Below are 14,571 nucleotides of genomic sequence, written 5' to 3'. Positions count from 1 at the left end.
AGATTTATTTTTTCCAAGTTCATAATTAAATGGCACTTAAATATTTCCTCTCTGTTTTCTATCTATGCATCATGCAGACAGAGAGTCTTTGGAAAAGTAGGCAGATAAACTACGACTATGATATTCCTGAGAGACAGAAGAGAGGCATTCTAACAAGGAAAGAAATTATTTTAAAGAAGAAACAAAAGGTGATGGTGTTGAGAATCCCTTCCCCTCCTAAGTTTCATGGGCTCATAACAAATAACCACTTTCTCCACCAAGACACAGGTCAAAGTTTTTTCTAAACACAATGGCAGCAAGAGAGATGGATGGTCATGGTGCTCTACAGGTCCCAGCTGGAGGACCTCACTCTATACAAGCAGGGAAAAACCTTTGATAGCCAGGTTTCTAATTCATGCTCCTAGGATCAAGACCAGTCCTAAACGAAACATCTCCAACCCCAGCTACTCCCCCCAGTAGCTGAGAAGCTATCACTTGAAAACCATGTAGCTGATGGCTTTTTTAGCATTAAAATGAAAACCAGCACAATATTATTGTTAGAATAATTTACCAAGACGTAGGAGTGTTTGCCCATTAATATAACTTAGACAAAAGTAATTATGCACATCTTCACATGCTTCTCTGGGGAACCAGCTCATTACCTGAGACAGCCAAGAAGTCATCAATGGAAGTTATGTCATCGACAGCATCTGTGAGAACACGGACTTGTTTTTCCCATTGTTCTTTAAAAAGATCCATGTTCTCTTGGGCCAGTTTACTCTGTGGTTTTGCTGCTAAAGCCAATGCAGCGTTGATAACCTACAAAATATATTAAACTTCACTGTTTACTCTTTTTCACTGTCACGGCTTTGTCTTACACATGATTCAGTAGGAGACATCACCCCACAAAGATGAAGGGGAAGAGTATTAAACAATAGGTTTTATATGGTGAAGTAATACATATTTTATTTGCAAACTGTGGACAGTTTGTGGACAATGATAAAACAAAAAACCGTAATAACGTCGTTTGTGGTGGCAAATCTACCATTTTCAGTGACACTAAGTTCTAGGCTTTTTTGCTTCTCATACAGACATATACATAGCTACATCAAAAAATACACACTTAGAAGTATATGCTACATAAAATGAACTATCCTGATTCTTATTTTAAATACTTCTCTACATCATTAAATATATGTTTAAAACACTAACTTTATTGTTCTGTTATAGATGTACTGTTATTCTCCTACTGTTGGATGTCTGGGTTGTTCTGGTTACCTATTACTACAAATAATCTTGTGATGAAAATTTGGTATTTCAGGTTCTTGATACATCATCAAAATGTATTCATGAAAAATATGCTGGATCCAAGCATTAGTATTTTTTCATTTTCTTTTTAATGGAGGCATATTTGACAAAAAGCTGCACAAAAAATGCATAATCTATTAAGGTTTAAGACTAATTTTAATGCCTGGATAACACAATGAGAACCCATCTCAACTAACAATAAAGAAAATGAGCTGGGCATGGTGGCACACGCCTGTAGTCCCAGTTACTTGAGAGGCCAAGGTGGGAGCGCTGCTTGGGCCCAGGAGGTCAAGGCTGCAGTGACCTGTGATCACAGCACTGTACTCCAGCTTGGGCAACACAAGTGAGACTCCATCTCAAAAAAGACAAACCAGCTGGCCACGGGGGCTTAAGCTTGTAATCCCAGCACTTTGGGAGGATGAGGCAGGAGGATTGCATAAGCCCAGGAGTTTGAGACCAGTCTGGACAAACATAAGAAGACACTGTCTCAAAAAAAAAAAAAAAAGGACAAAAAACAGCTTTATTGAGATACAATTCACATATCATACAATATACCCATTTAAAGAATACAATTTCACTGATTTTTAAAAATATATATTTGTAATTGTGCAACATTCACCACATTGTTTTAGAACATTTTCATCGTGCCAAAAAGAAACCCCATCCATATCCATTAGCAGCCATTTCTCACAATTCTCTTTATCGCCGACCCCCCCACCCACCTTTTTTTTTGCAACCAGTAATTTATTTTCTATCTCTATGAATTGACTTTTCTGGACATTTCAGATAAAGGGAATCATGTAACATCCGAACTTTTATAACTAGCTTTTTTCACTTTATACACTGTGTGTGTGTGTGTGTGGGTGTGGGTGTGTGTGTGGGTGTGTGCACGCGCGCGCGCGCGAATGTGCTGTTTTTTTCTTTTTGAGACCGAGTTTTGCTTTGTCGCCCAGGCTGGAGTGCAGTGGTGTGATCTCAGCTCATGCAACCTCCACCTCTCAGGCTGAAGCCATTCTTGTGCCTCAGCCTCCTGAGTAGCTGGGATTTACAGGTGTGCGCCGCCAGCAGGTACATTTTTGTATTTTTAGTAGAGATGGGTTTTCACCATGTTGGCCACACTGGTCTCAAACTCCTGACCACCTCCCAAAGTGCTGAGATTACAGAGTGAGCCACTGCTCCCAGCCTAACATAATGTTTTAAAAGTTCATTCATGTGTAGCATGTACTAGCACTTCGTTTTTTTTTTGTTGATGAATAACATTCTATTATATGGATATGCCACATTTTATTTAGCCATTCATCAGTTAATGGACATTTGAATTATTGCCACTCTTTGACTGTTATGAATAATGTTGCTATGAATGCTCATAAACATGCTTCTGTGTTTTTATTTCTTTGGGAATGGAGCAGAACTGCTCGTACATATAGTAAACTTTGTGTTTAACCTTTTGAGGCGCTGCTTTACCTTTTTCCAAAGAGGCTGAACTATTTTACATCCCACCAGTGTGTATGAGGGTTACAGTGCCCTACATCTTCACTAATATTTGTTATTTCCCCCCTTTTCGGAGAATTCTAGCCATGCTAGTGGATCTGAAGTGATCTGCCTGATGGCTGATGACATCAGGTATTGTTTCATATGTTTATTGAGTGTTTGTTTATATTCTTTGAAGAGATGTCTATTCAACCTTTTGGTTGTGTTCTTTAAGTGAATAATGATAGTAGTATGAAAATGGGCAGAGAGGATAATTAGTAGGACTCCTAGGTACAAGGTGCTTATGGGTTATTAGAAGTAAATGTGTTTATAATCATGCAACTTGGGATGGAAGCAAAGACAAGAAGAAACTGCAGGACCTCAATGAGGCAGGAGTGTGGGGACAGCCCTGAGTGGAGGAATCTGGGTTGAGTTTCCAGATGCTTCAGATCATGGGTGTAATTATCAATTTATTAGAGGGGTATTCAAGAATGTTGTAACTTAGCCCTCAAAGACTGGAGGTGATAACAGATTAAAGAAGAATCAGACCCACTAGACTGGTGCCGCTATTCCTCTTCCCTCCTAAACATTTAGAACTGGTAGTTTATCCAACTATCAATTATAGATCCAAAAGCATAGGGAATTGACCCATCCCAGTTTCTGAACTATAACAGCCCCACACTTCGATAAGTGCCTGGGTTTGGGCAATAATTTGCAAGGAGAGATACTTGTTTTTCTCACATGTTATGCTGTGGTCTCCCACATTTTCATCCAAGAAACGTATTCCTTCCTGCCACTCCTTATCCACTAGATGTGTTCACCATTTTAAGACCACTTTCTTCATTAACTAACTCATTAATTCAATAATGTATCTATGTATCAGAGTGGAGCTATACACTGTAAGAATATCTGGTTAGTGAAAATGTTTCCTAAGAGAGCCAAGTAAACATGGGCAGGGAATTAATTACATGTTTTAAGTATTTTCCACTGCTTTCTTTGTTCCGTAATATACCGCATACAGTATAATTAGGGGAAGCACCTTGCCTAAGTTTCTCATATTGATTACAAAATTGTGTACAAAGCCGGGCGCGGTGGCTCACGCCTGTAATCCCAGCACTTTGGGAGGCCGAGGCGGGTGGATCACGAGGTCAAGAGATCGAGACCATCCTGGTCAACATGGTGAAACCCCGTCTCTACTAAAAATACAGAAAATTAGCTGGGCATGGTAGCGCGTGCCTGTAATCCCAGCTACTCAGGAGGCTGAGGCAGGAGAATGGCCTGAACCCAGGAGGCGGAGGTTGTGGTGAGCCAAGACCGCACCATTGCACTCCAGCCTGGGTAACAAGAGCGAAACTCTGTCTCAAAAAAAAAAAAAAAAAATGTGTACAAAACTCATTTCTGAATACTCTTACTAAATCTGGAATAGAAAGAGGTGTCCTGGCTGAGCATAGTGGCTCACGCCTATAATCCCAACACTCCAGGAGGCTGAGGCGGAGGGGATTGCCTAAGCCCAGAAGGCCGAGGCTGCAGTAAGCCATGATCATGCCACTGCGCTCCAGCTTGAGTGACAGTGAGACCTTCTCTCTCTTTAAAAAAAAAATAAAGGTATGTCCTTAACATACTACTTTAAGTAATCATCCAACACAATACGGAGTTGTGAAACTATAGAATCATTTACCTTAAAAATCAAGATGTTATTAATTGGAATACTTAACTGTCACCACTGGTTAAATTAATATATATTATTATTATATTGACTTTCTAGCCAATGAAGGTGAGAAATGAAAATAATAGGAAAAGCTGTTAGAAAGAGGATGAAAAAATTATACATTCCAATGCAAATTATATAGAAAATTGAAGTACGTCAACTGAAAAAACTCTTAGAATAAAAGTTTATTAATATAACTAAAGGCAATATAAAATAGTAACAACCAATAGCCTTTCTATATAGATGCCAGGAAAAAAAAAAACAGAATAAAAAATGAAGGGAGTGTCAGATCTCCCACAAAGCAATTCATATGAAATATATAAAGGTTCAATCTGTAAAGAAATGAACATGACTGAAGTTAAAGAAAAATTCACTTATATACGAAGTCATCATTAGTCACAATATTTATGGCTTGGAAAATTCCCTTTCAGAATAACAACAGGATAAGCCAACCTACAAATTCAATTATGTATGTCTATATTTAAATATGTATTACAGATTAAATATACAGTGTTAGGTAAATCAGTAAGGGAAACACTAAAACACCAGTAGAAAAACAGGAAAAGGAATGGACTACTTACTTTAGGTAAAGTACAAATGATGAGAAAACAGCTGTTGGGGGGGAGTTACTCTTACTTATAATTTTAAAACTGGAAATTAATGTTACTATTAAACTTGCAAGGAGCTCCCAACTAGGCACCATCACTGTACTGACTGAAAGTTTTAAAATGCTCTTATTGGCTTCAGCCCCAGTAAAATGTGACAAGGGGTGGCAAGGGAGGATGTCCTTGTCCTGTTTCTGATCACAGGGGAAAGCATTCAGTCTTTAACGTTAGCTGTCGATTGTTCATGGAGCTTCTTTATCAGGCTAAGGAAATTCTCTCCTATTCCTAATCTGTAAAGTGTTTTTATCAGGATTGGATGTTGAATTTTCTCAAACACTATTTCTGTTTTGTTTCCACATTCTGGCCACCTTTGTCTTTGTCTCCTTTGCTGCCTTGTCGTCTTCTAATGGTGTCAGGATTTCCTCAAAGCTCAGTCCTATGCTGCCTTCTCTTTCTACTCTTCCCACCCCTAGGCAATCTCATCTATTTCCAGAAACCTTTTTTTTTTTTTTTTTTGCTTTCACTTGGCTTCCAAGACACAGCCAGCTTCTGGGGCTCTGTTCCTGACAGCGCTTCCTCAGGCTCCTATGCTGGCCAATGCCCACCTTCTGAAACTCTCAATGTTAGAGACCTGGTTCCACTCCCAGACCTTTCCTTCATGTAGACTCACTCCCTTGATGATCTCACACATTTACACATCCTGTCCAGACCTCTTCCCTCAACATGACATGCATCTTGCATGTCTAATAGGCACCTCAAAATTAACATGTCCAAACTTATCTCTTTCCACAAACCATCTTTCTTTATCAGAGTATGATATGAGAACTTCATCCTTCCGGCTGCTTAGGCTCAAAACTCTGTTCTATTCCCTGACTCTTCTTTTTCTCTCTCACTTCACATCGAATCCTTCAGTAAATTTCACCTTCAAAATATATCCAAATTCTAACCAGTGCTCACCACATCCACGGTACCCTTGCCTGGATTAGTACAATAACATCTGTTTTAGTCTTCTATTGCTTTTGTAAATAAATTACCACACATTTAGCAGCTTAAAACAACACAAATCTATTATCTTATAGTTTCTGGAGGTCAGAATTCTGAAATGGGTCTTACAGAGCTAAAATCAACAACATTACCACCAGATCTGTGTTCCTTCTGGAGGTTCTAGTGAAAAAGCCAGTCACTGACTTCTCCAAATTCCTGAGGCTACCCACATTCCTTGACTTGTGGCCACAAAACTCCAGCCTCTGCTTCCATCATTGTTACTTTCTTCTCTGCCTCTGATGCTCCTGCCTCCCTCATATAAGGACACTTATGATTATATTGGGGGGCCCACTGGGATAATCTAGGATCATCTTTTCATCTAAAGAGCCTTAATTTATTTGTCCCTGCAAAGTCCCCTTAGCCATGTAAGGTAATATATTCCCAGGTTTAGGGAATTAGGAAATGGACATATTTGGGAGGCTATTATTCTGTATACTGCAATTTCCTAAAGAGCCCCTCTGCTTCTATCACTCTTCACAGAAGTCAAGAGAGATCTTGGTCTCACTCTGTCACCCAGGCTGGAGTGCAGAGGCGCAATCCCCTCATGGCTCACTGTATCCTTGACCTCTGGACTCAAGCAATCCTGCCACCTCAGCCTCCCACACGGCCAGAGTATAGGCTTGCACCACCATGCCTGGTTAATTTTTTATTTTTATTTTTGTAGAGACAGGGTCTCGCTATGTTGCTCAGGCTGTTCTAGAACTCCTGGGCTCAAGTGATCCTCCTGTCCTGGCCTCCCAAAGTGCTGGGATTACAGGAGTGAGGTACTGCACCTGGCTGAGATCTTGTTCAAATCTAAGTGAGATATGCCACTTTTCTACTCAAAACCCTTCAATCGTTTCCCATCTCAGATTAAAAGCCAAAGGCCTATGACTATGACCGTGAAAGGCTATGCAATCCCTAAGCTTCTTTTAGATATCTGATCTCCTTCCTCCAAGCCTTTGCACTTGGTGTTCCCTCTGCCTGAACACTCTCCCATGAGATATCCTGTGTGGTCTGCTCTGTCATTTCCTTCAGGTCTTTGTTTATACAGCACTTTTTCAGTGAGGTCCTTCCTGCCCATCTTAACCAAAATATTTTACACATCATAATCAAAATTTGTGGGGCAGCTAAAACAGTACTTTGAGGGAAATTTATACTATTAAAATGTTTAAATGTTACCTTAGGAAAGGAGGAAGGTGTCAAGGCAATGAGTTAAAGCTTCCAATTTTAAAAGTAGAAAAGGAGCAAATTAAACCCAAAGCAAGCAAAAAGAAGAAAATAAAGAGTAGAAAATTAATTAAAGACAAATTACCAAAGCTCACTCGAGAATTTAAAAATAACCTAAATATCCTTATGTCTATTAAAGAAACTTAACTCATCGTTAAAAACCTTACCACAAAGCAAATTGCAGGCCTAGCAAGAGTTTACCAGTTACTCAGTTTCACTGGTAAATTCTCCCAAACATTTAAAGAACTAATACCAAATACATACAGATTTTTTTCAAGAAGAAAGAAAATTAGGAAACAGTTTCCAATTTTAAGATACAGAAATCAGACATTACAAAACAACAACAAAAACAATCCAGTGTCAGTATACAAAAGCCTTATTGTAGACCTCAAAGAGGGGTGGGAGGCACAGGAGGGTAGAGATGGGAGGATACAGAAAATGCTCAGAAAAACTTTAGTAAGAAACATCTCCCACTGGGCATGGTGGCTCACCACTGTAATCCCAGCACTTTGGGAGGCCAAGGCGGATGCATCAACTGAGGTCAGAAGTTCGAGACCAGCCTGACCAACATGGAGAAACCCCGTCTCTACTAAAAATACCAAATTTGCTGGGAGTGGTGGCACATGCCTGTAATCCCTACTACTAGGGAGGCAGAGGTTGTGGTGAGCTGAGATCATGAAACTCTGTCTAAAAAAAAAAAAAAAAAAAAAAAAAATGTCCCTTGAGCTCTTGGTGAAACAGCTTCATAAAAACTAGATTAGAGAATACCGAAGTGGAAAAGTGAAGTGATTCAAAGACAGGTGGTCCCGTGACTGTGAAATAACAGGTTAAGTGACAGCTGAGGCCATTAAGTCTGCCCTGTCCTGTATGTATGGGGTGCTCCTTTAAGGGCTATGTATTTTCCCACCAGATAGTGGCCAGGCCAGCCTGGGTTTATGCTCATTTGATGCATGTCAAGCATATCAGCCACAAATATGATCAGGGTTCCCACAAGCACAAGGACAGAAGAAGCAATATGGAAGATAAATCTAGGAGGCAGAAGGAAGAATGAATAATTTCAGAAGTAACTTCTCAATTTAGTGAGAAATACCAAAAGAAAAAAGAGACCTGGCACAGGGGCTCACACCTGTAATCCCAGCAGTTTGGGAAACTCGGTGGGAGGATCACCCGAGCTCAGGAGTTTGAGACCAGCCTGGGCAAATAAATTTTAAAAATAAAAAAATTAGCCAAGTGTGGTAGAGTGCACCTGTGGTCCCAGCTACTCTGAGGCTGAGGTAGAAGGTCTGCTTGAGCCCAGGAGGTCAAACCTGCAGTGAGCCATGATGGCACCACTGCACTCTAGCTTGGGTGACAGAGTGAAAACCTGTCTCTAAAAAAAAAAAAAAAGGAAAGAAAAGAAAAAGGAAAATGTAGATAAGTAGAGCCTTGAAATACTTAATTCATCCCTTGTGTAGATTTCCAAGAAAAGCCATGCATTAAACCAGGCGTTATAAATTATTTAAGTGCCAGATTTGTATTAACTTAATATTAATATGAATGTGTAATACTCATTCTTGCATAATGAACTAAGAAAAAAATCGAGTGAGATAATCTCCAAAATGCCCTCCTCTCATTTTAAAGACTCAAATCGTCAGAAATCTGCTGCCATTTGCAAAGTTTGGGTTTTTTTGTTTTTGTTTTTGCTTCCTGGCCAGCACACCAAACGGTTTTGAATTTAAAAATTAAAAATATTAGCCGGGCGCGGTGGCTCAAGCCTGTAATCCCAGCACTTTGGGAGGCTGAGGCGGGTGGATCACGAGGTCAAGAGATCGAGACCATCCTGGTCAACATGGTGAAACCCCGTCTCTACTAAAGATACAAAAAATTAGCTGGGCATGGTGGCACGTGCCTGTAATCCCAGCTACTCAGGAGGCTGAGGCAGGAGAATTGCTTGAACCCAGGAGGCGGAGGTTGCGGTGAGCCGAGATCGCGCCATTGCACTCCAGCCTGGGTAACAAGAGTGAAACTCCGTCTCAAAAAAAAAAAAAGAAAAAAGAAAAATTAAAAATATTTAAAGCAGCTACCATAGATTAAATCTTGGGCACATCTATAAGCAAAACAGAATGTCTGGGATACACAGGGTACAGATTTTGGTCCCTTCCCAAAGCAATTTGTAAACTGCTTCCTTGTACAAGTTTGTGAGGCTGGGGCTCTCTCTGCTTGGATAGAGGCAGGTGACTTTCCAGTGAGAAGAGTAAGAGAGAGTAGCCATCAAGTAGAAGCCAATGCAGACAGACAGACAGAGAGAGAGAGAGAGAGAGAGGAGAGAGGGGACTGAACTCAACTTTACTATCTCAAATGTCTGCATTTAAAGTTGTTTAACTGCTAAAAAGTGAGTCCTTCAGAATGGATTTCCCTATGTCTCTCGAAAGTTAATTTGTTATAGGACAAACTTAAAAATGGGGATGAAAACTCCTCTAGTTGTCCCACCTGTCATTTCTCTCCACCAGAAACTAAAAATAGTGTACAGGAGCCAACTCCAAACTGAGTGCTGCCTGTGTACAGCAGCCTGGGCATGAGGCACAAACATATCCTGGAAACACTAAGCACCTCTTCCACACTGTGAAGAGAGGTCAACAGTAGCCTTACTATAAAGAAACACAGCCAGCCAGGCGTGGTGGCTCACACCTGTAATCCCTGCACTTTGGGAGGCCAAGGCAGGTGGATCACAAGGTCAAGAGATTGATACCATCCTGGCCAATATGGTGAAACCCTGTCTTTACAAAAAATACAAAAAATTAGCCGGGCATGGTAGTGGGTGCCTGTAGTCCCTTCCAGCTACTCGGGAGGCTGAGGCAGGAGAACTGCTTGAAACCAGAAAACGGAAGTTGCAATGAGCCAGGATTGCGCCACTGCACTCCAGCCTGGCGACAGAGTGAGACTCTCAAAAAAAAAAAAAAAAAAAAAAAAAAACCCTTTAAAATAAATGTTTGTCTACATGCTGCAGCATATTAAAACATCAAGTTAAGCTCCTAGTGAGTTAACTACCCTAGTTACCTAATCTGTTGATTAACTTGCCTAGACCTTGGAAGGGAATACCTCGAGATTAGGATCCTTGGTGCCTGTGATCACCATCCACATCAAGCTGGAGAGGAGGCAGGTCTCCACAATCAAGGCCCTCTTTCTCCAAGGGACAGCTGTTTGCTTCCTTGAAGGAGAGCCCCTCTGAGCACAAAACACATGGGCTAGAGTGGGCCAGAGGCAGGACACAGAAGAGTTGGAGATACCCTTCTCAAAGATTTTTAAAACTTTAAATTAGTTATCGATTGTTTAAAATTGAGACATGACAGAAAAATCTGAATTGCAGAATTTTTGTGGTGGCTCATGTCTGTAATCCCAGCACTTTGGGAGGCTGAGGCAGGTGGATCACTTGAGGCCAGGAGTTGAAGACCAGCCTGGGCAATATGGTAAAGCCCTGTCTCTACCAAAAATCAGCCAGGTGTGGTGGTGCACGCCTGTAATCCCAGCTACTCAGGAGGCTGAAGCAGGAGAATCACTTGAACCCAGGAAATAAAGGCTGGAATGAGCTGAGATTGTGCCACTGCACTCTAGCCTGGGTGACAGAGTAAGACTCCATCTCAAAAAAAAAAAAAAAAAAAGAGGAAGAAGAAGAAAAGAAAAGAAGGGAGAAGGGAGAAGAAGAACAGTGAAAGGGTCTGGCAATAATGGGGCTGGGGTAGAGTCAGAGCTGCCTTATTGCAAAACAAGCACATGATGCCCAGTGACCATGTCTGTGAACACCTACTTTATTTGCCATTACTGAACCTGCCCAGTCCTGTATGCCTAGCAGTTTGTGAAAAAGGGTAGCAATGAGCCCAGATGAGAGTCTGAAGAATAATCACACTTGAAAAAACACGTTTTTATGCAGGACACATATCCAGTACCAAGTTTGGTCTGGGCATTGTCTGCCTAAAGCCTATTCCTCCTGAAATGTTTTAGTAGGAAAAATGAAACTGCAAAGGAGAGGCAGACACAATGCTTTCTGATGGCTAACTCAAGCCCATGTGACATAGCCACACAAGTTATGCACACCATCATTTTCATTAGGATCTACTAGACTCTCCATGTGATTTTTTTTCCTGGTTTTTAAGATCATTTATATAAATACTCTTGTGGTAGGTGTGATCAGTGTATGCTACCATCTGTTTCCACAGATATGTGAAAGCATTGTCGCTTTTCAAGCATTTCAAAACCAAATGGAAAACCAAAGGCATTAAAAACAAAGTGCTGTTAGGGTAAATGGCAAACAAACTTGAGGAAAGAATGCCAGTTTAGAAATCCAAATTCAAATCTGTCTCATACAACTTGGCGATCCAAGATCCTTCTGGATGTGGTGACTGGATCCACTGCAAATATCTACATAGCTGTCAATGACTGGCAGATTTCAAGACTGAACTAACGATGGGAAAATGTCCATCAGATGATGTGATTCACAATGGGCCCATCACAGTAATATTAAGACAGAGCAACTCTCATTGGTAAATTAATCCACATGGTTAGTGATTAGACCAAATGCCCTAACTAACCTATGTACCAACGAGAATGCCAGATTGATAACCATCAAGAGAGGCTTTACTTATTTTGGTTGCCCGCCTTGAATGTCAGGGATTATTTGTATGAAAAAGCCAAATAATGGTCACAGAATATTTTAAAATTGGTTGTAGACATAACACAGAAACTTCATTCCTATGACCTCTACTTCATTACCCTAGTCCCCCTGCTTACACTCGTTTATTTGTGGCCACTGCCTTCTGGTAGAACATGTAAAGAGGTAAGCCCTCAGAGTGTGCCATGAGCATTTTATACATGAAAAAGTGGAGAGGCAACCTCTTATACAGAAACATCACCTCTACTCCTTAGAAATCCCTGGAATGACAAGGAGTGCCAGGCCAGACAGACTCGGCTCTCCTCACAGAAGGCAGGCAACACACTGGGCACTTAAAAAGCACTTACAAGTGTTTGCTTCAGAGTCTTTCTAGAGTACCAGATGCGTAACACGACTTAATCACCAGTCTTCCAATATGAATGGAGACAAGTTCTTGAGCTTTCACTTCAGAAGCTGGCCGAATTAAGTTACACTATCTGTATTATAAGGCTGCTTTAAGACACTACAGAATAAAGAAACTAGCTTGTGAATTTGGTATCCTTCAGCACAGAGACCCAAATATTGGCCATTAAAATGGATGTAGGTGAACAGTGTGGGGTAACCATCATGGTTCCAGGATGGCCAGAAGTCATAGATGGCCTTCATGCAAGGCTCAAGGAGTGTGTAGACTCTTCCTCAAGGAGACTGTGGTCACTGCCACCCCTTATTTTCCAGCAGTGGGGGCACTATACCCTCCCCCCCCCATCAAGGGGTGTTCACCAAGGCTGGAGTGCAGTGGAATGATCTCCCCTCACTGCAACCTTCACCTCCTAGGCTCAAGCCAGCCTCCCACTGCAGCCTCCTGAGTGGCTGGCACTACAGGTGCATGCCATCATGCTGGGCAAATTTTGATTTTAGAAACGAGGTTTTGCTATGTTGCCCAGCCTGGTCTCAGACTACTGGGCCCAAGTGACCCACCCACTTCAGTATTCCAAAGTGCTGGGATTACAGGCGTGAGCCACTGTGTCCAGCTCACTATGCATTTTCAATGAAGAGCAAGAGGTAACATGTAATCTCCCATACAAATGTCACTTAATGTTTAAAAATATGCCAAACTATGTGGGTTCTGTGTCACTGATTTGTCCCCAAGACTTCCATATAAAATGCTAAAAACAAAATTTAACAAAATAAACCTCATCTCCACTCTAATCAAATTCAGTTTGGTGATGCTGTCACCGATGTCAGTTATACTTTACCTGAGGACAGAGGGCTTCTAACTGGCTTGCAGACATTCGAACAAGCTTTACACCTTCTTCATTATTTGAGATGGAACAGGCCAAGTTGGCAACCTATAAACATAAAAAATAATCTTTAAAGATTTTTCTCTTTTACCTGCTGAAGAAAACACACAGACCTGGCCCTACCTCTGACCATTCCAGAACAGACGACGAGAGCACCAAGGGTGCCTCCCTTCTCGCAGCCTGATTATTTACTTATATGAGTACACATTTTTAACTCTGCACAAAGCAAACTATACAGACTCATAACATACATCACATTGCAGGTTGGTGCCAAACCTTGTAAGATCCCAGAGCCTGTAACTTAAAGCTTTTGCACAGCCTCTAAGCCACCTGAACAGTAACTTCAGAAAAAGTTTCTTCTAGTATGGGCAATAAGGTGAGAAAAGCTGAGGAATCGAGGGTATCAGGGAAGAACTGCTGTTATCCTCAAATACAAATATGTTTTGCAGTGTTCTTGAAGGAAGGAAATAAAAAACTCTAAGGTGCTATTTTCATTTGACAGGGAATAGACGTTTAACTTAAGGCAAGATGAATTTTATTTAAACTCCATGCAATTTTTCTTTTTTTTTTAGATGGAGTTTCGCCCTTGTTACCCAGGCTGGAGTGCAATGGCACGATCTCGGCTCACCGCAACCTCCACCTCCTGGGCTCAGGCAATTCTCCTGCCTCAGCCTCCTGAGTAGCTGGGATTACAGGCACGTGCCACCATGCCCAGCTAATTTTTTGCACTTTTAATAGAGACGGGGTTTCACCATGTTGACCAGGATGGTCTCGATCTCTCGACCTCGTGATCCACCCGCCTAGGCCTCCCAAAGTGCTGGGATTACAGGCTTGAGCCACCGCGCCCAGCGCAATTTTTCAAATAAAAACAATTACATGAAGACAACATCAAGATGGACCAAAAGCAATCATTATCAAGAGTGGAAAAGGAAACTGATTATGTTCCATAGTTAAGAGCAAAACTGCCCTTCAACTGGGTTCTCAAAACACTGACAGCTTGAATCTCTCCTGGCTGATTCAGCTTAATTTGAACTGAAATCTTTATGTTCCTGTCCAATCATCTCAACTATACAGCTCATGTAGCCAGGGACAATCTTTCCAAGTTGTGTCATACCTCCTTTGCTGAAGCTCTGGAATGTTACTGTGTAGCGACTGCTAAGGCTGTGATCACTTATCCATGTTTCTAAATGAACAGGCTTGCCAATTCCATTAGCAATATCTGGACCCAATTGAATACATGGTACTGAGACATATCTTTTTTTTTGAGACGGAGTTTCACTCTTTTTACCCAGGCTGGAGTGCAATGGCGCGATCTCGGCTCAC

The 14,571-nt window shown here is 41.2% G+C and overlaps 1 protein-coding gene across 2 annotated transcripts in view; it reads right to left on the bottom strand.

The window, feature by feature from the left end:
* CTNNA1 (catenin alpha 1) overlaps positions 1 to 14,571 on the bottom strand; it is a 183,073-nt gene that overhangs the window by 16,253 nt on the left and 152,249 nt on the right. For both annotated transcript variants that reach the window (XM_039464507.2, XM_010344484.3), the window contains 2 exons: positions 13,204 to 13,296; positions 642 to 798 (listed from right to left, as the gene is read on the bottom strand). In XM_039464507.2, the coding sequence (XP_039320441.1) occupies positions 642 to 798; positions 13,204 to 13,296 (250 nt within the window). The remainder of the gene's footprint in view (positions 1 to 641; positions 799 to 13,203; positions 13,297 to 14,571) is intronic.

Source organism: Saimiri boliviensis, chromosome 1, assembly GCF_048565385.1.
Source record: "Saimiri boliviensis isolate mSaiBol1 chromosome 1, mSaiBol1.pri, whole genome shotgun sequence".
NCBI classification, from domain to species: domain Eukaryota; kingdom Metazoa; phylum Chordata; class Mammalia; order Primates; family Cebidae; genus Saimiri; species Saimiri boliviensis.
The sequence above is the reverse complement of the archived record's forward strand: the minus strand, read 5'-3'. Positions and strand labels throughout refer to the sequence as shown.